Source organism: Heptranchias perlo, chromosome 43 (assembly GCF_035084215.1).
Source record: "Heptranchias perlo isolate sHepPer1 chromosome 43, sHepPer1.hap1, whole genome shotgun sequence".
Classification (NCBI taxonomy): domain Eukaryota; kingdom Metazoa; phylum Chordata; class Chondrichthyes; order Hexanchiformes; family Hexanchidae; genus Heptranchias; species Heptranchias perlo.
Genome location: NC_090367.1, coordinates 1760200 through 1783191, shown reverse-complemented (window position 1 = coordinate 1783191; position 22992 = coordinate 1760200). Strand labels below are relative to the sequence as shown.

The 22992-nt window shown below is 50.7% G+C and overlaps 1 protein-coding gene across 2 annotated transcripts in view; it reads left to right on the top strand.

Moving 5' to 3' along the window:
- The window catches only part of dpp3 (dipeptidyl-peptidase 3), a 32836-nt gene that overhangs the window by 1617 nt on the left and 8227 nt on the right, over positions 1 to 22992 (top strand). The window contains exons 1-13 of one of the 2 annotated variants that reach the window (XM_067975567.1): positions 12 to 78; positions 5174 to 5474; positions 10680 to 10769; positions 12784 to 12921; positions 14493 to 14567; positions 15064 to 15157; positions 16113 to 16243; positions 17218 to 17348; positions 17718 to 17776; positions 19258 to 19452; positions 20249 to 20361; positions 21016 to 21108; positions 22039 to 22098. In XM_067975567.1, the coding sequence (XP_067831668.1) occupies positions 5205 to 5474; positions 10680 to 10769; positions 12784 to 12921; positions 14493 to 14567; positions 15064 to 15157; positions 16113 to 16243; positions 17218 to 17348; positions 17718 to 17776; positions 19258 to 19452; positions 20249 to 20361; positions 21016 to 21108; positions 22039 to 22098 (1449 nt within the window). In that variant the 5' untranslated portion in view covers positions 12 to 78; positions 5174 to 5204. Of the gene's footprint in view, positions 1 to 11; positions 79 to 5173; positions 5475 to 10679; positions 10770 to 12783; positions 12922 to 14492; positions 14568 to 15063; positions 15158 to 16112; positions 16244 to 17217; positions 17349 to 17717; positions 17777 to 19257; positions 19453 to 20248; positions 20362 to 21015; positions 21109 to 22038; positions 22099 to 22992 lie in introns of those variants that run through there. The other variant, XM_067975568.1, reaches the window with a different exon arrangement.

The window sequence follows — 22992 nt, the reverse complement described above, 5'->3', positions numbered from 1 at the left end:
AGTGTCATGCGTCTCAGGTCACCAGGGGACAGAGCCAGTGGATGAATGAAGCGGCGGAGGGGAGAGGTCTTGTTTAAAGTAGGTGAAGCGCGGGGGAATCAGTTTAACATCAGCGTCGCGTCAAATTTAACTTATTTTTTGTGTGAGGCGAATGACCCTTTGACCTTTCAGTAACTTTGCTCACTCGAGAAAGTTTCCCATTGTGTTTGGCGGGAGAAATATTTATTGAGGGTTGTAAGTAAAGGCCCTTTAATATTAGGGGTGTGTGTGTGTCCCCTTTAATATTAGGGGTGTGTGTGTCCCCTTTAATATTAGGGGGGTGTGTGTCCCCTTTAATATTAGGGGTGTGTGTGTCCCCTTTAATATTAGGGGTGTGTGTGTCCCCTTTAATATTAGGGGGGTGTGTGTCCCCTTTAATATTAGGGGGGTGTGTGTCCCCTTTAATATTAGGGGGGTGTGTGTCCCCTTTAATATTAGGGGGGTGTGTGTCCCCTTTAATATTAGGGGGGTGTGTGTGTCCCCTTTAATATTAGGGGGGTGTGCGTGTCCCCTTTAATATTAGGGGTGTGTGCGTGTGTGTGTGTGTGTGGGGTTCCCCTTTAATATTAGGGGTGTGCGCGCGTGTGTGTGTGGGGTTCCCCTTTAATATTAGGGGGGTGTGCGCGTGTGGGGGTGTCCCCTTTAATATTAGGGCTGTGTGCGCGTGTGGGGGTGTCCCCTTTAATATTAGGGCTGTGTGGGGCTGTCCCCTTTTAATATTAGGGCTGTGTGCGCGTGTGGGGGTGTCCCCTTTAATATTAGGGCTGTGTGCGCGTGTGGGGGTGTCCCCTTTAATATTAAGGCTGTGTGTGGGGGGTGTCCCCTTTAATATTAGGGCTGTGTGTGGGGGGTGTCCCCTTTAATATTAGGGCTGTGTGTGTGTGTGTGGGTGTCCCCTATAATATTAGGGGTGTGTGTGTGGGGGGGTGTCCCCTTTAATATTAGGTGTGTGTGTGGGGGGGGTGTCCCCTTTAATATTAGGTGTGTGGGGGGTGTCCCCTTTAATATTAGGTGTGTGGGGGTGTCCCCTTTAATATTAGGTGTGTGGGGGGGTGTCCCCTTTAATATTAGGTGTGTGGGGGGGTGTCCCCTTTAATATTAGGTGTGTGGGGGGGTGTCCCCTTTAATATTAGGTGTGTGGAGGGGTGTCCCCTTTAATATTAGGTGTGTGGGGGGGTGTCCCCTTTAATATTAGGTGTGTGGGGGGGTGTCCCCTTTAATATTAGGTGTGTGGGGGGGTGTCCCCTTTAATATTAGGTGTGTGGGGGGGTGTCCCCTTTAATATCGTGGGAGGGTATCCCCTTTAATATTGTGTGGGGGTGTCCCCTTTAATATTGTGTGGGGGTGTCCCCTTTAATATTGTGTGGGGGTGTCCCCTTTAATATTGTGTGGGGGTGTCCCCTTTAATATATGGGGCACCGTGTGGCGTGTGTGTATGTCCTTTTAATAGGGGCCCTTTTTTCGTTGATATACAGCACCAGGGTGCCAGCTTACGTTACAACGGTGACTACACTTCAAAAGTACTTATGGGGCTGTAAAGTGTTTTGGGATGTCCTGAGATCCTGAAAGGCGCTGTATAAATGCAGGTTCATTATTTCTTATAATGTGGTACTGAGCTACACTAGCGGAGAGAATAGAGAAGCTGGGATTGATCTTAGAGCATAGAAGGTCAAGGGGAGATTTAACAGTGGTGCTCAAAATCATGAGGCGTTTTGATAGCAATAGTAAGGCGAAACTGTTCCCACTGGCAGGAGGGTCGGTAACCAGAGGACAAAGATTTAAGATGATTGGCAAAAGAACCAGAGGGAAGATGGGGAGATTTTTTTTTTACGCAACGAGTTGTCATTATTGGGAATGCATTGCCTGAAAGGGCGGTGGAAGCAGATTCAATAATAACTTTCATACGAACATACGAATTAAGAGCAGGGGTAGGCCATTCGGCCCCTCGAGCCTGCTCTGCCATTTGATAAGATCATGGCTGAACTGACTGCGACCTCAACCCTGCTTTCCAGTCTACCTACTATAACCTTTGACTCCCTTGTTAATCAGGAATCTATCTATCTAACTCAGCCTTAAAAATATTCAATGACCCTGCCTCCACCGCTCTCCGGGGAAGGGAGTTCCACAGACTCACGACCCTCTGCCAGAAAAGAGTTCTCCTCATCTCCGTCGTAAATGGGAGACCCCTTATTTTTAAACTGTGGCCCCTAGTTCTAGTCTCCGACAAAGGGAAACATCCCCTCAGGATCTTATGTTTCAATAAGATCACCTCTCATTCTTCTAAACGTCAGTGTATGCAGGTCCAACTTGTCCAACCTTTCCTCATAAGATATCCCCCTCATCCCAGGAATCAGTCAAGTGAAACTTCTCTGAACCGCCTCCAAAGCAATTAATGTCCTTTCTTAAATAAGGAGACCAAAACTGCACACAGTATTCTAGATGTGGTCTCATCAATGCCCTGTACAACTGTACAACATCTCTACTTTTATATTCCATTCCCCTTGCAATAAATGACAACACTCCATTTGCCTTCCTAACCACTTGCTGTACCTGCATACTGACTTTTTGTGATTCATGTACTAGGACACCCTGATCCTTCTGTACCTCAGAGTTCTGCACTCTCCATTTAAATAATATACTGCTTTTCTATTCCTCCTGCCAAAGTGGACAAGTTCACATTTTCCCACATTATACTCCATCTTCTAAATTTTTGCCCACTCACTTAACCTATCTATATCCCTTTGCCGACTCCTTATGTCCTCCTCACAACTTACTTTCCTACCTACCTTTGTGTTCTCGGCAAATTTAGCAACCGTACATTCGGTCCCTTCATCCAAGTCATTGATATAGATTGTAAATAGTTGAGGTCCCAGCACTGATCCCTGTGGTACTCCACTCGTTACATGTTGCCAACCTGAAAATGGCCCATTTATGCCGACTCTCTGTTTCTTGTTAGCTAACCAATCTTTTATCTGTTCCAATATGTTTCAAAGGGGAATTGGACACATACGACAGCCTGCATTTATATAGCACCTTTAACATATTAAAATGTCCCAAGACGTTCACAGGAACGATTATCAAACAATAAGGAGATATTAGGACAGGTGACCAAAAGCTTGGTCAAAGAGGTAGGTTTTAAGGAGCGTCTTAAAGGAGGAGAGAGAGGTGGAGAGGTTTAGGGAGGGAATTCCAGAGCTTAGAGCCCAGGCAGCTGAAAATTAGTAATTTGCAGGGCTATGGGGAAAGAGCAGGGGGTGTGGGACTAATTGGATAGCTCTTTCAAAGAGCCAGCACAAGCATTATCGGCTGAATGGCCTGCTGTGCTGTGTTGTACACTGTACTGGCAGGACGGTCTAAAATTTCCATCTCCTTTCTATGCTGACCTCAGTCAAGGCAGGAGTAAGGGTTTGAGTGGGAAATAAATTGACCCCCAGCCCCAGTGTTTCATAATTTCCCCCCCTCCTTATCTCTGTAACCTCCTCCAGCCCTAAACCCTCCGAGATCTCTGCGCTCCTCTGATTCTGGCCTCTTCCGCAACCCCGATTGCCATCGCTCCACCATTGGCGGCCGTGCCTTCAGCTGCCTGGGCCCTAAGCTCTGGAATTCCCTCCCTAAACCCTGCTGCCTCTCTCTCCTCCTTTAAGACGCTCCTTAAAACCTACCTCTTTGACCAAGCTTTTGGTCGCCTGTCCTAATATCTCCTTACGTGGCTCGGTGTCAAATTTTGTCTGATTTACGCTCCTGTGAAGCGCCCTGGGACATTTTACTACGTTAAAGGCGCTATATAAATGCAGGTTGTTGAAGTGCCACCCAGTAGGAGGGGGAGGGTGTAATTTATTTGCTTGAGCCCTTAGCTGTATCTTGAAGGGCTGCCGATTGCTGATTTTGTTGTGTGCGTGCCCCTTTGCCCAAGTTATTGTTGAATTTCTTGCCTTGAACAACTGGCCCTGCCAGTTTTTCCTGTGCCTCTGGTAATACGTCCAATGGACACAGGTATGTTTGGAGCTGTATCCAGTTAGTAAATGAACTCTGCAAATATTAAGAACTGCTTCTGGTTAGTGATTGCGTTGGTCCTTACTGTCCCTTTATCTTCCCCATCCCAGTTTCTCTGAAAGTGGGGACCTGTGCTGGGATACCAAGCCAGGGATGCCAGCAGCTCCACCAGGACGCTGGTTTTCATGTGAGGTCTGGATGGTGGGTGTTGGTGGGCACATTTGATCTTGCCCACTTTCTAGGGGTCACTGGGTGGTGAGCGGGAGTCCTGACCGAATCCCAACCCATCTCGGAGATATTGAGGCTAGTTCTCTAGGTGTCATCTGCGGGCTCAGTGGGTAAGGCTCTCGCCTCTGAGTCAGAACGTTGTGGGTTCAAGTCCCACTCCAGAGACTTGAGCCCCATAATCCAGGCCGACACTCCCAGTGCCAGCACTGAGGGAGTGCTGCACTGTCGGAGGTGCCGTCTTTCGGATGAGACGTTAAACCGAGGCCCCTTCTGCTCCCTCAAAAGAGGTAAAAGATCCCAGGGCCACTATTCGAAGAAGAGCAGGGGATTATCTGGTCGTTATCACGTTGCTGTTTGTGGGATCTTGCTGTGCGCAAATTACCTGCAGCGTTTCCTACATAACAACAGTGACTATGCATCAAAAGCACTTCATTGGCTGCGAAATGCTTTGTGACGTCCCGAGGTTGTGAAAGGCACTGTATAAATGCTTAATGCTGTATAATTTCTTTCTATAGTTGCACTCTTTCCCCCCCCGCCCCCCCCAAAATCCTGCTTAGGCTGAGATCAACTAACTGGGCATAGACGGGGGATGGAAACTGGTACGTTCCTGGTCTGTGAGCCCCTATCGAGGCATCAGGCATACAGTTTCTGCTTGTCCGGGAGATGTCCTTAACAGTTCGGCTTCTGAGACCTCTACTTTTAACATTAGCTCTGTAAAGAAAAGTGTGACGGATTTGTTGATTTCTTTACCTGAGCAGAGAGCTGGAACTGCTTCGCAAACTCTCCTTAAAGAAATTGCACATTGAGTCCACCCCGCCAGTGGTCGCTGTACAGGAGGATGCCCAGCGGGAGAAAACCGTCAGGAAGATTGTGTATTGAATGTGATTACTTTCTGTTCCCTCTGTGTTCACAGATTTGACTTCTGCCTGTGAAAAAGAGACAAGATGGTGGACCCCCAGTACATTTTGCCCAACGACATTGGCATCTCGCTGCTGGATTGCAAGGAGGCGTTCATGCTCCTCTCGCAACAGGAAAAGTTGTACGCTCACTACGTCTCGCGTGCCTCCTGGTATGGTGGCCTGGTGGTGCTGCTGCAGACCTCCCCGGAGTCTCCCGCCATCTACGTTCTGCTGCAGAAACTGTTCAAAGCTCAGCCGCTCTGCGAGCTGCAGGAAACGGCCACTGCGGTCGGCCTGACCACTGAGGAATACCAGGTAATGATAATTGATGCACCCTCGCGGTGTTTGAAATCAAGGTCCTCTCCAACTCGAACTCATTCTGTCCTCGGTCTTCAAAACTGTGGAGCTCTCCTCCTCCTCTGCCTCCACCACCTCCTCCGCCACCTCCCTCGCTGCTCTCCTCCCCCTCCGCCACCTCCCTCGCTGCTCTCCTCCCCCTCCGCCACCTCCCTCGCTGCTCTCCTCCCCCTCCGCCACCTCCCTCGCTGCTCTCCTCCCCCTCCGCCACCTCCCTCGCTGCTCTCCTCCCCCTCCGCCACCTCCCTCGCTGCTCTCCTCCCCCTCCGCCACCTCCCTCGCTGCTCTCCTCCCCCTCCGCCACCTCCCTCGCTGCTCTCCTCCCCCTCCGCCACCTCCCTCGCTGCTCTCCTCCCCCTCCGCCACCTCCCTCGCTGCTCTCCTCCCCCTCCGCCACCTCCCTCGCTGCTCTCCTCCCCCTCCGCCACCTCCCTCGCTGCTCTCCTCCCCCTCCGCCACCTCCCTCGCTGCTCTCCTCCCCCTCCGCCACCTCCCTCGCTGCTCTCCTCCCCCTCCGCCACCTCCCTCGCTGCTCTCCTCCCCCTCCGCCACCTCCCTCGCTGCTCTCCTCCCCCTCCGCCACCTCCCTCGCTGCTCTCCTCCCCCTCCGCCACCTCCCTCGCTGCTCTCCTCCCCCTCCGCCACCTCCCTCGCTGCTCTCCTCCCCCTCCGCCACCTCCCTCGCTGCTCTCCTCCCCCTCCGCCACCTCCCTCGCTGCTCTCCTCCCCCTCCGCCACCTCCCTCGCTGCTCTCCTCCCCCTCCGCCACCTCCCTCGCTGCTCTCCTCCCCCTCCGCCACCTCCCTCGCTGCTCTCCTCCCCCTCCGCCACCTCCCTCGCTGCTCTCCTCCCCCTCCGCCACCTCCCTCGCTGCTCTCCTCCCCCAACGCCACCTCCCTCGCTGCTCTCCTCCCCCAACAATCTACAGGCTTTGAAAAGTTTGGTGTCATCTCGATTTATTCAGTCCTGTGTTTCTAAGCTTGGATCAGTCGGTAGTGCTCTCACCTTTGGGTCTTCGGACTCTTGTGGTTCGAGCCCCAGTCTGGGACATGAGCCTGCACTAGGATGGTGCTCCAGTGCGGTGGTGAGGGAGGGCTGCACTATAGGAGGTGACATCCTCCGGATCAGATGTTACACCAAGGACCATATTCTGTTCCGATGGTCCGTCTGGGTGTTAAAGATCCCATGGCACTATTTCCTAGCACCACTGAACCATCAACGTTTACAGCACAGGAGGTGGCCATTCAGCCCATCATGTTTGTGCCGGCTCTTTGCTAGTGCAATCCAAAACAATTCCACTGCCCCGCTCTCTCCCTTTTGAAGCTTCCTCTGCTTAAGATATTTATCCACTTTCCCCTTAAAAGATGCAATGGTCTTAACCTCTACTACTCCCTGTAGGAAAGCATTCCGTGCACCAAAAACCCTCTGCATAAAGAAATCTTAAGAGGCTTAAGAGTTCTCCTGATGCCCTTCACAATCCCTCCCTCAGTCACTGGCGAAGAAAATAGATTATCTGGTCTTTCATCTCGTTGCTGCTTGTGGGATCTTGGTGTGCACAAAATGGCTGCCACGTGACAATGGTGACTGCACTTCAAAGCAATTCATTGTACGTGAAGCGCTTTGGGATGTTCTGAGAGCCATGGCGGAGTGCTGGATAACTGGAAGCCCTTTCCTCCCTATTCTTTACATCCTTAGCAGTGCCTTGTACTGTGGCCTTGGCCACTTCATTTCTAAGGACATAAGAATTAGGAGCAGGAGAAGGCCATCCGGCCCCTCGAGCCTGCTCCGCCAGTCAATAAGATCGTGGCTGATCTTCAACCTCAACTCCACTTTCCCGCCCGATCCCCCATATCCCTTGATTCCCCTAGAGTCCAAAAATATATCGATCTCAGTCTTGAATACACTCAACGACTGAGCATCCACAGCCTCTAGAGGTATCAATTCAAAAAACAATCATGATGTGGAGATGCCGGTGATGGACTGGGGTGGACAAATGTAAGGAGTCTTACAACACCGGGTTATAGTCCAACAGCTTTATTTGAAGTCACAAGCTTTCGGAGCTTTGCTCCTTCGTCAGGTGAAGTGAAGAGATGCATATAGGCACAGCATATATAGTCAGAGAACAATGCCTGGTGATTATAGATAATCTTTCCAACTGCCCTTTATCACACCTCGGCAGAGAGATAATCACAGCAATCAAAGGAGTGAATGGTGTTCAAAAAGGTTAGTCAGGGAAACATTACATCCAAGAATACTGAGGTGGGGTCACAAGGGGTCAAATGTAGCAGATGCTGGGGTTTGTATTAAAAACAGATAACTTTTTTTGACCCCTTATTGGTGAGTAAGTGCCGCTTGATAGCACTGTCGACGACACCTTCCATCACTTTGCTGACGATTGAGAGTAGGCTGATGGGGCGGTAATTGGCCGGATTAGATTTGTCCTGCTTTTTGTGGACAGGACATACCTGGGCAATTTTCCACATTGTCGGGTAGATGCCAGTGTTGTAGCTGTACTGGAACAGCTTGGCTAGAGGCGCAGCCCAACTGTTGTCCAAGACACAGGGAGAACTCCCCTGCTCTTCTTCCAATAGTGGCCGTGGGATCTTTTACATCCACCTGAGATGGGCATCGAGGGGCCTTGGTTTAATGTCTCGTTCGAAAGACGGCACCTCCGACAGTGCAGCACTCCCTCAGTGCTGGCTCTGGGAGTGTCGGCCTGGATTATGTGCTCAAGTGTCTGGAGTGAGGGCTCGAACCCACGACCTTCTGACAGAGAGGGGAGAGTGCTACCCACTGAGCCACGCCTGACACTCAAACATGAGCAGCTTCGTTACTGGAACACAGGTTACAATTTGCAGAGATTAGAGGAGTTGGGGCTTTTCCTTTGCCTGTGAAGCGCTTTGGGACGTCCTGAGGTGGTGAAAGGCACTATATAAATGCAGCTCTCTCTTTGAGTAAATTTAATACTGTAATGGTGTTAGTTTCAGTGAACGGAAGTTGTGAATCTGATCACATCTTAAATGTCTAAAAACGCTTCACGTACAATGAATTACTTTTAACCGGAGTGACTGCTGTGCGGAAGGAGGAGAGGAGAGGAGAGGAGAGGAGAGGAGAGGAGAGGAGAGGAGAGGAGAGGAGAGGAGAGGAGAGGAGAGGAGAGGAGAGGAGAGGAGAGGAGAGGAAAGGAAGCTCGGGCAAAAATAAATAAAATCCCAGCCTTAAGGTGGCAATTAGCCCGCAGCCGACCCCAACAATCCATGATTGCAACAGCCTCAGTCACGAGTCAGGAACGTAGGAATTAGAATCAGCTGGTCAGCTTCAGTTTTGGGACCCATGTTGTTGGATAAACGTGCTGGTCATTTTGCAGGCAGCACGTTATACATAAAGCTCTGATTAGAGCACATCTGGAGATACCGCATTCAGTCCTGGGCCCCGCACCTCATGGAAGGATATACTGGCCTTGTAGGGGGCGCAGCGCAGATTCACCAGAATGATACCGGGGCTGAAAGTGTTAAATTACGAGGACAGGTTGCAGAGACTGGGCTTGTATTCCCTCGAGTCTAGAAGATTAAGGGGTGATCTAATCGAGGTGTTTAAGATGATTAAAGGATTCGATCGGGTCGATAGAGAGAAACTATTTCCTCTGGTGGGGGGAGTCCAGAACAAGGGGGCAGAACCTTAAAATTAGAGCCAGGCCGTTCAGGGGTGATGTCAGGAAGCACTTCCTCACACAAAGGGGAGTGGGAATCTGGAACTCTCTTTCCCCTCCCCCCCAAAAAAATCTGTTGAGGCTGGGGGTCAATTGAAAATGTCAAAACTGAGATTGATGGATTATTGTTGGGTAAGGGGATTAAGGGTTATGGAACCAAGGCAGATGAATGGAGTTAAGATACAGATCAGCCACGATCTGATTGAATGGTGGAACAGGCTCGAGGGGCTGAATGGCCTGCCCCTGTTCCTGTCCCACGTACGGTCCGGCGAGTTCATCTTGTTCTCGATAAGGGCTGAATGTCGGTCAGGGCGTCTGGAGTCACCGTGGGACCTTTCGAAGTCCACCTGATCCGTCAAAATGGGGGAAGGAAGGGCTTTGGTTTAACGTCTTCTCTGAAGGACGGAGCCTTGGACAATACAGTACTGCCTCGGGGGTGTTGAGGCTGGATGGGGTGGGGGTGGGGTTTGAACGCGCGGGGCAGAACCAGTGGTAAGATTGCTACCAGCTGAGCCAGAGCAGTGTTACGGTGCGCGAGCTGAGATCACACAAAACTGGCCAGCCCCAGGAAGACCAGAGTTACCCCTGAAACTGCTGCAAACTAAGGATTATTGACACAATCTTTCAGTGCGATTCAGTCCTGCCTTCTCGTTGACCCCCCTGCTACCTTGCTGGCCTTGGTTTCTCTCCACCCCGCATTGTCCTGCTAAACGAAACTACTTTTTAATCCGTTTTGCTTTCGCTTCAAGATGAAAGTAAGGGGTCATTTCCGAACTCTGAGATGGTTAACCCTTCAGGCACCGCGGTCGAATTTGCTTGCCTCGGTCATGTCGAGTTTCTGGGGTCACGCTGTCCAGTTTACTTGCTCCCAGCACCAGGTCCTGGTTTGGACACAATCCCATATCATGCGTCTAGATCCAACTGTGTCAGTCTTCAGCATCCGGGCTTTCCGTTGGCTGCTGTTAACTGCACAAGTGTCAGTTTGGCTCAGTTGGTAGCACTCTTGCCTCTGAGACAAAAGGTTGTGGGTTCGAACCCCACTCCAGGACTATAATCCAGGCTGACAGTGCCAGTACTGAGGGAGTGCTGCAAGGTTGGAGGTGCTGTCTTTTGGATGAGACATTAAACCAAAGCAATGTCTGTTCAGTTGGGTCACATATGATCCCGTGACTCTATTTAAAGAGCAGGGAGTTCTCACAGTGTCCTGGCCCAATATTCATCCCTCAGACAGACTAACTGGGTATTCGTCCCATTGCGTTTGTAGGACCTTGCTGTGTGCAGATTGGCTGTGTGGCGCTCCCTCTACTTTGCCTCAACGTTGTACCCTATACCAAATCTCAGAGGAGCGCCCGCTATTACACCAGTCTGCAATTAACAGTGGTTTATATTGAGACTCAAGCTTTTAGATAACCCACTCTGAAGTATTTGACACTGATGTTTCTGCTGTGTTCCAGGCATTCCTCGTTTATGCAGCGGGAGTTTATTCCAACATGGGCAACTACAAGTCGTTCGGAGACACCAAGTTTGTGCCCAACTTACCACAGGTATGATATTTAAATTCTTTAATATCCTCCTCCTCTTGATGACGGGAGTTACCACCATGTTCTAGTATGTTGGGGAGGTGACCGTTCTGAATGTGGGAGCCTAGATGGTGTTCTCAGGGCAAGCTGCTCGACCAAGGTGGGTATTACAGCCTCGTCCTCACCTGGTGCACGCATGCACTTGCCACCAAGGGGTCACTGGACAATGATTAGGTTCAGGAACCTTGGGCTGCTAGTTTCCCCCCTCCCACCCCCATCCCCCTACAATTCCCAGCCCAGACGAGCTTTGGCCAGTTCTAGTATTGCTACCCGGGCTGATAGCTGGTGCATTCAGCAGGATTAAAACACTACCTTCTGGTCTGTGTGGCTCCGTCCCACAATGGACCAGTCGAGGGAATTAAATACAGTATCTTTAACCTCGGGAGGCGCACAAGGGATGGTGCAGCATGGCTCAGCCACCCGGTTTCCTCCTTCCTATGGGGCAGCACCGGTCAGGAACTGCCAATGATTAGCTGTAATCAGCTATATGAACGCCTCCCAACCCCCCCGACCTCCACCACCTAGAAGGACAAGGGCAGCAGGTGCATGGGAGCACCATCACCTCCAAGTTCCCCTCCGAGTCACACACCATCCTGACTTGGAAGTTTATCGCTGTTCCTTCATCGTCACTGGGTCAAAATCCTGGAACTTCCCTCCCTTACAGCACTTGTGGGAGCACCTTCACCACGCGGACTGCAGCGGTTCAAGAAGAAGGCCCAGCACCACCTTCTCGATGGGCAACTAGGGGATGGACAATAAATGCCGTCCTTGTCAGTGACGCCCACATCCCCAGAGTGAATTTTTTACAAAGTATGTGGAGTGTGTTATTCTGTGGTGACAGAAGCCTGTTGATAGTCACTATTATAGGGACAGGAGTAGGCCGTTTAGCCCCATCACACCTGTTCTGCCATTCAATGAGCTCATGGCTGATCTGTGACCGAACTCCATATACCCGCCTTAGCCCCATATCCCTTAATACCTTTGGTTAACAAAAATCTATCAATCTCAGATTTAAGATTAACAATTGAGCTAGCATCAACTGCCGTTTGCTGAAGAGAGTTCCAAACTTCTACCACCCTTTGTGTGTAGATGTGTTTCTTAACTTCACTCCTGAAAGTCCTGGCTCTAATTTTTAGGCTATGTCCCCTAGTCCTAGATTCCCCAACCAGCGGAAATAGTTTCTCTCTATCTACCCTATCAGTTCCCCTTAATATCTTGAAAACTTTGATCAAATCACTCCTTAATTTTCTAAATTCCAGAGTACAACCCTAGTTTGTGTAATCTCTCCTCGTAATTTAACCCTTTGGATTCCAGGTATCATTCTAGTAAATCTATGTTGCACTCCCTCCAAGGCCAATATATCCTTCCGAAGGTGCGGTGCCCAGAACTGAACACAGTCCTCCAGGTGTGGTCTAACCAGGGCTTTGTATAGCTGTAGTATAACTTCTACCCCCTTTGTATTCTGGTATTAAAATTTGCTTTCAGAAAAGATTGGTGGAGCTCTTCCTCTGGCTCAGAAGATTGTGGGACTTGAGTCCATATTGTAAGCTCCAGTGCAGTATCGAGGGAGTGCTGCACTGTCTGAGGTGCCGTCCTTCAGCAGAGCTCTCGAACCAAGCTCTTCACCAGCTGCATGTTCCCAGCAATGACGCCCCTAATCCAGAGCGGCATAAAGTGTAGAAAAGAAACGGGGTGGGGGGTGGGGTGGAATGGAGAGGGATTAACCTGTGTCCCAGCCCCCGCAACCCCCCCTCCCTCACCCCGACATAGTGCATTGATCCACCTCGCAGGGAATTGAAAATGTTTGTTGGGGGGGGGGGGGCTGGGAGTTCCTCGGAAGTTGGGAGGAAAATCCAAACGCTAATCTGCCGTTACGTCTTATTAAGCTTTGTCACTTGTGCGCCGGGGCTCGTGTGACGGACCTGGATATTCTCCGATGCTTTCCTGTCTCTCATAAGCCTCCGCCCCTGTAACACAGGAGAAGCTGAAAGCCCTGGTGTGGCAGAGCAAAGCCCATAAGCAGCACCCGGAGGAGATGGAGAGTCTGTGGAAGATGTGCGGTGAGCTCATGTTCTCGCTGGACGATGGACAGAAGCAGCTGGGCCTGGGAGCAAAGGTAAAGGGATTTCAGATGAGCTGAGGGGGCAAAACACTCCAGTGGTTTACCACATCTGTTGTGACGGTGGCAGGGTAAATACGGGAGTCTTTTTTTTTGGCAGGGGGGAGCGAGTTTTAACAAAACAACCCAACACAGCATCTCGCTAAAAGATATTACGTAGAGTCTACAGCACAGAAACAGGCCATTCGGCCCAACAGATCTGTACTGGTGTTTATGCTTCACACAAGCCTCCTCCCACCCCTCTTCATCTAACCCTATTCTTCTATTCCTTTCTCCCTCATGTGCTTATCTAGCTTCCCTTTAAATGCATAAATCTTGAGTGTCCCGGTGGAGTGTCACTTTTCAGCGAGCTGATTGTTTGACCCACAGACCAATGATCAAACCCTGAGTCAGGACTGGTTTCACTGATTTTCCCAAGTGAGGATTTCAATGTATGCATAAAACTAATGAATACGCCACAATGTCATTATATTTACCAGATTTTTTTTGTCAGTCTTGAAATATCCCGGTGCTCAAATTCTATAAGCTGCAATATTAGATATAGTTTGGCAGGAGTTGATGCCTTTCGCTGTCTGTTGTACTCTCGTTATATCTTCACAGCAGCTTATTGCATTAGGCATGTGGTGTTCTGGATACAGTAATAAGCTGAGAAGAGAGAGCTGTGAACATAGGTTAAATATTTAGATACAAAACAGCATGGTGCGAGAAATTACAAGCCTTCTTCCACCCTCCATGAACACGAGCTCATCCAAAACTCTGCCCCCCGTATCCTAACTCGCACCGAGTCCCGTTCACCCATCACCGCCTGTGCTCGTTGACCTACATCGGTTCCCTGTCCGGCAACTCCTCGATTTTAAAATTCTCCATTCTTGTGTTCAAATCCCTCCATGGCCCTCGTCCCCCTCCCTATCTCTGTAACCTCCTTCAGCCCTACTACCCTCTGAGATCTCTGAGCTCCTCCAATTGGGTCAAAATCCTGGAACTCCCTCCCTAACAGCACTGTGGGAGAACCTTCACCACACGGACTGCAGCGGTTCAAGAAGGCAGCTCACCACCACCTTCTCAAGGGCGATTAGGGATGGGCAATAAATGCCGGCCTCGCCAGCGACGCCCACATCCCATGAACGAATAAAAAAAATTCTGGCCTCTTGCGCATCCCCAATTTCCTTCGCTCCGCCATTGGCGGCCGTGCCTTCAGCTGCCTAGGCCCTAAGCTCTGGAATTTCCTCCCTAAACCCCTCTGCCGCTCTACCTCACTCTCTCCTCCATTAAGACATTCCTTAAAACCTACCTCTTTGACCACCTGTCCTAATAGCATTGTATGTGGCTCAGATGTTAATTTGTGTTTGTTTACGCTCCCGCGAAGCACCTTGGGACATTTCACTACGTTAAAAGAGCTATATAAACGCAAATTGTTTTTGAGTGGGCCGGCACCCTAACAGGCGACAAGGGATGGGGGTGATTGTTCTATATGATGGGTGCTGTGCAAGTACAAGTGATTATTGGGTTCCTGTAACTAGTAATGCAGACGTGAAGTTTCTAATACTCAAATATCCTTCCTTCCATAGGGCATCACCACATACTTTTCTAAGAACTGTGATCTGAAAGATGCAGAACTGGCACAGAAATTCTTGGATTCCAAGGTAGGTGAAGCTCTTTCTGCTTGGGAATTGCAGCAGGAATTAGTAGGCTGGAGCCTTTTCTGTGTCCGTGGGAAGGATGGGAGAATCATATTTCAGGATTTCTCTGGCTGTAGTGTATGGAACACTGGCTGAGCTTTTTGGAAGATGCATTTGCTTCATCTTCAGGATGGCACGCTGGTCCCGTCTTCTCCACTTAGGTACCAGTTACTGACTGTATTTAACAATAAATGGGTTGGGTTTGGATAGGATGTTGTCAGGTATCCCTATTGCCCTTATGTCGAGGTATTATAGGATATTGTCATACATCCTTTCCCTCTAATACACATTTGAGGACTGGGAAACACTGAAATCATCTGGTTAATACTCTTAATTAAATCGTCAATCTTGGGGGGTGAGGGAGTTGGGGAAAGGGCGGGGTGGTGGGGGGTGATTGTAAATCACAAATATAAAGATTTTAATCAATGATTTGCCTTGTTTCTTTTTTTACCTCCCCTAGAGTATCAGTGCGTACAATACCCGTTTGTTTAAAACTGTGGGAGATGATGGAAAATCCCTCTACGAGGTCAGGCTTGCCTCTGTGGTTAAGGATGGTAAGGTGTTTAAGAAGCAGTCACTTCCAACAGTAGCCCCAGTGTACTGGCCTCTTCCATCCCCTGTGTTCTGTCTTGTAGTGGGTTTATAATCGCACCGGTGTGGAGTTCGATGTAACATAACATGGCTGTACTGGTCTTAGGGAGTGTTAAATTACCCGTAACCAGTACATCGTAATAGTGTACGACACTCTGAATCTCTCCCCTCAAACTGCTCCCAACACTAGTGACAGACCTGTCCCCACCAATACTGTACCCCAGTGTTATACAGTGACAGACCTGTACCCACCAGTACTGTACCCCAGTGTTATACAATGACAGACCTGTACCCACCAGTACTGTACCCCAGTGTTATACAGTGACAGACCTGTACCCACCAGTACTGTACCCCAGTGTTATACAGTGACAGACCTGTACCCACCAGTACTGTACCCCAGTGTTATACAGTGACAGACCTGTACCCACCAATACTGTACTCGTGTTATAGTAATAGACCTGTACCCACCAATACTGTACCCATTATACAGTGACAGACCTGTCCCCACCAGTGCTGTACCCCAGTGTTATACAGTGACAGACCTGTACCCACCAGTACTGTACCCCAGAGTTATACAGTGACAGACCTGTACCCACCAGTACTGTACCCGTGTTATACAGTGACAGACCTGTCCCCACCAGTACTGTACCCCAGAGTTATACAGGGACAGACCTGTGCCCACCAGTACTGTACCCCAGAGTTATACAGGGACAGACCTGACCCCACCAGTACTGTACCCCATTGTGTTCCTCTTTCTCAATCCATTGAAGAAATTTTAAGATTCTCTCCCCTTCATCTTGATTTCCCCTACGAGAGGAAAGCATGTTCTGTGCCGCTCCTGCCCGCGCTTGGCGTGCCGCTCGCTGCCAGCTGTCTGCCACGCAGGCTATAATCAGTTCGATCTGCCTGCTCTTGTAGATACATCATCGGAGGGAGAAACAGACAACAAATGCGGCATTTACGAGTTTGATGGAGTAAAGTTCAAAGTGGTTCGAGGCGATTATTCCTCGCTGATGAAAAAGGTCGTGGAAAATCTAGAGAAAGCAAAGGTAAGCGCGATTGTGAAGATCATCATCTCTCATCACTTACCTCTCCTCTCTCTACTCCTACAGCGGGCGCTCCCCAGACGAGCAAGCGGGCTGGAAAATCTGCTCCCAGGCCTGTGCCAGTGTTCTGTAACAAGCTGCCAGGGGGCCGCAGCTTGGCTCAGTTGGTAGCATTCATCTCTGGGGCAGAAGGCTGTGGGTTCATTCCTATACCAGCCTTTAATCCAGGCCGACACGCCCAGTGCCAGTACTGAGGGAGTGCTGCACTGTCGGAGGGTCAGTACTGAGGGAGTGCTGCACTGTCGGAGGGTCAGTACTGAGGGAGTGCTGCACTGTCGGAGGGTCAGTACTGAGGGAGTGCTGCACTGTCGGAGGTGCCGTCTTTCAGATGAGATGTTAAACCGAGGCCCCCGTCTGCCCCTCTCAGGCGGACATTAAAGATCCCATGGCTACTATTGGAAAAAGAGCAGGGGGAGTTCTCCCCGGTGTCCTGGGGCCAATATTTATCCCTCGACTAACATCACTAAAACAGATGATCTTGTCGTTATCTCATTGCTGTTTGTGGGATCTTGCTGTGTGTAAATTGGCTGCCGTGTTTCCAACATTACAACAGTGACTACGCTTCAAAAGTACTTCGTTGGCTGTAAAGCACTTTGGGACGTCCTGAGGTCGAAAAAGGCGCTATATAAATGCAAGCTTGACGAAGGAGAGGTGAAACTTTCCCCTCTCAGGTGTTCATTGAACTCACGGGTGTTTTCCAGAATATTCTTTTTTGTTTGGATTTCAGTGTGCACGACTTTTTCGTTTTATTTCTTCTTCTTGTTTTGGTTGAGCGCCATATTTCTGCCAGCGTGTGCCCGCCGTGTCTGCCGCCCTTCCATCCGGCCCGGTTTTTTGGGGGGGGGATGGGGGTGGGGGTTTAGATGCTCGGTGTTCGGTTCGACCCCCTCACGTTGCAGCCTCTTTTGTCTCGACAGAGCCACGCAGCCACACCCAACGTGGTGAAGATGCTCGAGCATTACGTCAGGTGCTTCGCCACCGGGTCCATCGAAGCTCACAAGGAGGGGTCCAAGCACTGGATTCAGGACGCGGGGCCCATCGTAGAGAGGTGAGGCGTCGCCTGACACTTTGTGCGTACAGTCACCTGACTCGCAGCGGGCGCATTGTTCCACCGTGGTCACCAGCCCCACTCTGGTACCTTGCCTGTTTGTCCGCTGGACTGTGTTGGCAAGCTATTCGACTGGGGGGGGCAGGCACCACATGCACTTTTGCAGCACGGACTGTTGCCTAGCAACCAGGAGCAGGAACCCCATCAATATCCATGGTACAGGGAGGGAGGTGGGGGGGGGGATAGTACCTAGAAAGAGGGGAAATGGTCCAGGAGGAAGGGAGGGGAGATATGATGGGTGGGGAGAGGTGGGTTGGAGCGAGGAAGACGACCATTTAACTAACACTTACTTTCTGTTGATTTCCACAGCTACATTGGGTTCATTGAAAGTTATCGAGACCCGTATGGATCCAGAGGGGAGTTTGAAGGTACAGCAACAGATTTGAATGGAGAGAATCCCCTCACCCCATTGATGAGTTATTTTTCATCTTTTGAAATGGGAACGTTGGCCAACTCGTTTGTAAGATCAAGCATTGTTGACCAATCCTCCTCGAGCTACCAAACGAGAATAGGAACATAGGAACAGGAGTAGGCAATTCAGCCCCTCGTGCCTGCTCCGCCATTTGATAAGATCATGGCTGACCTGTGATCTAACTCCATATACCTGCCTTTGGCCCATATCCCTTAATACCTTTGACTGCCAAAAAGCTATCTATCTCAGATTTAAATTTAGCAATTGAGCTAGCATCAATTGCCGTTTGCGGAAGAGAGTTCCAAACTTCTACCACCCTTTGTGTGTAGAAATGTTTTCTAATCTCTCTCCTGAAAGGTCTGGCTCTAATTTTTAGACTGTGCCCCTACTCCTAAAATCCCCAACCAGTGAAAATAGTTTCCCTCTATCCACTCTATCTGTTCCCCTTAATATCTGATAAACTTCGATCAGATCACCCCTTAACCTTCGAAACTAGAGAATACAACCCCAATTTGTGTAATCACTCCTCGTAACTTAACCCTTAAAGTCCGGGTATCATTCTAGTAAACCTACGCTGCACTCCCTCCAAGGCCAATACGTCCTTCCGAAGGTGCGGTGCCCAGAACTGCTCACAGTACTCCAGGTGCGGTCTAACCAGGGTTTTGTATAGCATGGGAGAAGTGTCTTGAATAAGATGTGATACCCCTCCCCCTTGTTCCTTATCAGCCGTGGCTCAGTGGGTAACACACTCGCCTCTGAGTCAGGAGGTCGTGGGTTCGAGCCCACATTCCAGAGACTTCAGCGCAAAGTCCAGGCCGACACTCCGGGCGCCATACTGAGGGAGTGCTGCACTGTCGGAGGTGCCGTCTTTTGGATGAGACGTTAAACCGAGGCCCCGTCTGCCCCTCTCAGGTGGGCGTAAAAGATCCCACGGCCACTATTGGAAGAAGAGCAGGGGGAGTTCTCCCCGGCGTCCTGGGACCAATATTTAGCCCTTAACCAACATCACTAAAAAAAAAACAGATGATCTGGGTCATTATCACATTGATGTTTAGGGGATCTTGCTGTGCGCAAATTGGCTGCCGGTATTCCCTGCGTTACAACAGTGACCACAATTCATAAAGCACTTCATTGGCTGTAAAGCACTTTGGGACGTCCTGAGGTTGTGACGGGCGCTGTAGAAATGGGAGTCTTATGTAAGCTTGCTCGTGAACCGAGGCCATTGGGTCGTTATATTGGCAGGTGCCAAGTGCTAATGAAAGCTTACCCCAGCAAGAGTCAGCACCCCAGGGATGGTGGAACTGGAGGAAGAGGATGTGGTGGGTGGAGAATCTAATTGATTGTTTTGGAGATGCTCGCTGTTTAATGTAGACCGGGTGCGTTGCTTGTAACCGAATCCGTTCACCCCACTCCGCAACCCCCCCCCCCCCCCTCCAGGTTTCGTAGCTGTGGTCAACAAAGAAATGAGCGCCAAGTTTGCCCAGCTGGTGGCATCGGCCGAGCGTCTACTCCCACAGCTTCCCTGGCCCAAGGAGTTTGAGAAGGATCGCTTCCTGAAACCCGACTTCACCTCCCTCGATGTGCTGACGTTCGCAGGCAGTGGCATTCCAGCCGGCATCAACATCCCAAACTGTAAGAAGACGCAGACCGTCCGTTATTCCCCTCCTTTTTTTCTCTTTGTTTAGGTGTCTGCCGTGGCTCAGTGGGTCTCTCTCTCTCCCTCCCTCCCTCCCTCCCCTCGTCAGAAGGTCGTGGGTTCGAGCCCCATAATCCAGGCCGACACTCCCCGGTGCCGGTACTGAGGGAGCGCTGCACTGTCGGAGGTGCCGTCTTTCAGATGAGACGTTAAACTGAGGCCCTGTCTGGCCCCTCTCAGGTGGATGTTAAAGATCCCACGGCCACTATTGGAAGAAGAGCAGGGGGAGTTCTCTGTCAATTTTAGTTTTGAAATCTTCAATTTACCCCCCAGCCTCAGCAGCAATTTGGGCAGGGAGAGTTCCAGATTCCCACTCCCCTTTGTGTGAAGAAGTGCTTCCTGACATCACCCCTGCACGGCCTGGCTCTAATTTTAAGGTTCTTCCCCCTTGTTCTGGACTCCCCCCACCAGAGGAAATAGTTTCTCTCTATCAACTCCCTTAATCATTTTAAACACCTCTATATGATCACCCCTTAATCTCCTATATCAAGGGAATACAATCCTCTCCCGTAAAGGTGTGCTCGCTCAAATATTTAACTCCAAATGTTTATCTGTTGGTCCGCTCCTCCCGTCACTAATAAGGGGCAAACCCACCGATCACGTGCGACTTTAGCCCCGGTTTTGCACCACCCCAACCCCGGTTCCGGAGCCCAATCGCGAGAGAGCGAGGTACCGGGCCCCGGGGTACACCGGCGTTTAAACTGTGGCCTCTTTTTTTTTTCAAATTTCCAGACGACGACATTCGGCAGACGGTGGGGTTTAAAAACGTCTCGCTCGGCAACGTGCTGGCGGTGGCTTATTCCACCCAGAAGGAGAAGCTGACTTTCCTGGAGGAGGAGGACAAGGTGTGTGGGGTGGGTCTGTACGCGAGCTGGTGGTGCTTCCTGTACCTTCAGCCTGGTTGGGGGGGGGGCTTTGTAAGAACAGGAGGTGGCCGTTCAGCCCCTCGAGCCTGTTCCGCCGTTCAGTTAGATCATGGCTGATCTGTATCTTAACTCCATTTACCCGCCTTGGTTCCGTAACCCTTAATCCCCTCACCCAACAAAAATCCATCAATCTCAGTTTTGAAGTTTCCAATTGACCCCCAGCCTCAACAGCTTTTTTGGGGGAGAGAGTTCCAGATTCCCACTCCCCTTTGTGTGAAGAAGTGCTTCCTGACATCACCCCTGAACGGCCTGGCTCTAATTTTAAGGTTCTGCCCCCTTGTTCTGGGCTCCTCCCACCAGAGGAAATAGTTTCTCTCTATCTACCATATCAAATCCTTTAATCGTCCGTCAAATAACATCACTTTAAAAAAAAAACCTGGTCATTATCACATTGCTGTTTGTGGGATCTTGCAGTGCACTAATTGGTTGCCGCGTTTCCCACATTACAACAGTGACCACACTTCAAAACTACTTCATTGGCTGTAAAGTGCTTTGGGATGTTTGAGGCTGTGAAAGGCGCTGTATAAACGGGAGTTGTTCCCTTGTATTGATGGTGGCTGCTTTCTCCTGTAGGATTTGTACATCAAATGGAAAAGTCCATCTTTCGAAGTGCAGGTCGGTCTCCACGAGCTGCTGGGTCACGGCAGCGGGAAGCTCTTCGTCCAGGTTCGTGTCTGCCTTTTGAAGAATGCTTCAACGGGGAGCGTGGCGGATTTGTGTTTCTGTGCCTGCCCCCCCCCCGTCTCCGGCTTGTGATGTAGGACAGACGGTCTAGGGGATGAGCTGGAACCTGGGCTTCACCTGCTCAAGTACTGGGATTACTCAAAGTCAGGAGCCTTACTGGGTGTTAGCGAGTGGGGAGAGCTGTCTACTGGGCGTTACTCTGGGAGACAGATGCCTACTGGGTGTTACTCTGGGAAACAAGTGTCCTCCTGGGTGTTACTCTGGGAAACAGGTGTCCTCCTGTGTGTTACTCTGGGAAGCAGGTGTCCTACCGGGCGTTACTCTGGCAGACAGGTGTCCTACCGGGCGTTACTCTGGCAGACAGGTGTCCTACCGGCGTTACTCTGGCAGACAGGTGTCCTACCGGGCGTTACTCTGGCAGACAGGTGTCCTACCGGGCGTTACTCTGGCAGACAGGTGTCCTACCGGGCGTTACTCTGGCAGACAGGTGTCCTACCGGGCGTTACTCTGGCAGACAGGTGTCCTACCGGGCGTTACTCTGGCAGACAGGTGTCCTACCGGGCGTTACTCTGGCAGACAGGTGTCCTACCGGGCGTTACTCTGGCAGACAGGTGTCCTACCGGGCGTTACTCTGGCAGACAGGTGTCCTACCGGGCGTTACTCTGGCAGACAGGTGTCCTACCGGGCGTTACTCTGGCAGACAGGTGTCCTACCGGGCGTTACTCTGGCAGACAGGTGTCCTACCGGGCGTTACTCTGGCAGACAGGTGTCCTACCGGGCGTTACTCTGGCAGACAGGTGTCCTACCGGGCGTTACTCTGGCAGACAGGTGTCCTACCGGGCGTTATTCTGGGAGGTGGGGGGATGACGGTGACACCCCGGTTTAATTGTTTTCTCTCCCGTTTCCTTTCAGGATGACAAGGGAAAGTTCAACTTTGAGTCGAGTGTGGTGAACCCGGAGACAGGCGAGATGGTGAGTGCCAGAGATCGCCATGGGCGCACCCAAGGGTCCCCACTTAACCTTTGCAACGAGGCACAGAATCGTGGAATCTTACCGCACAGAAGGAGGCCATTCGGCCCATCGTGCCTGTGCCGGCTCTATGAAAGAGCTATCCAGTTAGTCCCCCCCCCTGCTTTCCCTAAAATATTTTGATGCAAGGTTACCATGGAATCTATTGCTTGGCAACATTGGCCAGTGTGTGAGGCAATTCTCGAAGTAAAATGGGCTCTTGTGAAGACCATGATTGTTTGTTTGACCTCATCTTCCCAGAATGTCTTCCCATTGACCCCATCGGCTTAGCTTTGTACCTTCAGCAGGACAGCTGCTAATCCATAGAAGTTACACAACAACACATCATGACTGTGCTGTTCTTATCCTTAAAAACCTTCTCAAAACCCATCTTTTCAATGAAGCTTTTAGCCACCTCTCTCTTTTCCCCCTCGCCCCCCTCCGTCACGGCTCGATGTCCATTCCTAATTTTTTTTTCCTACCCTCCCCTCCCCCTTGGGCCGTTTTCCTCCACCACAGGTGCTATTTAAATGCAAGTTGTCACTGAGTAAAATGGCTGTGGGCTCAGGGAGATCCCAGGCTCGATAAGAGCAACACCGTACCAACTGTTCCATCAGCCGTGGCTCAGTGGGTCTCTCTCTCTCTCTCTCCCCTCTGAATCAGAAGGTCGTGGGTTCGAGCCCCCACTCCAGAGACTTGAGCCCCATAATCCAGGCCGACACTCCCAGAGCCAGTACTGAGGGAGTGCCGCACTGTCGGAGGGTCAGTACTGAGGGAGCGCCGCACTGTCGGAGGGTCAGTACTGAGGGAGCGCTGCACTGTCGGAGGGTCAGTACTGAGGGAGCGCTGCACTGTCGG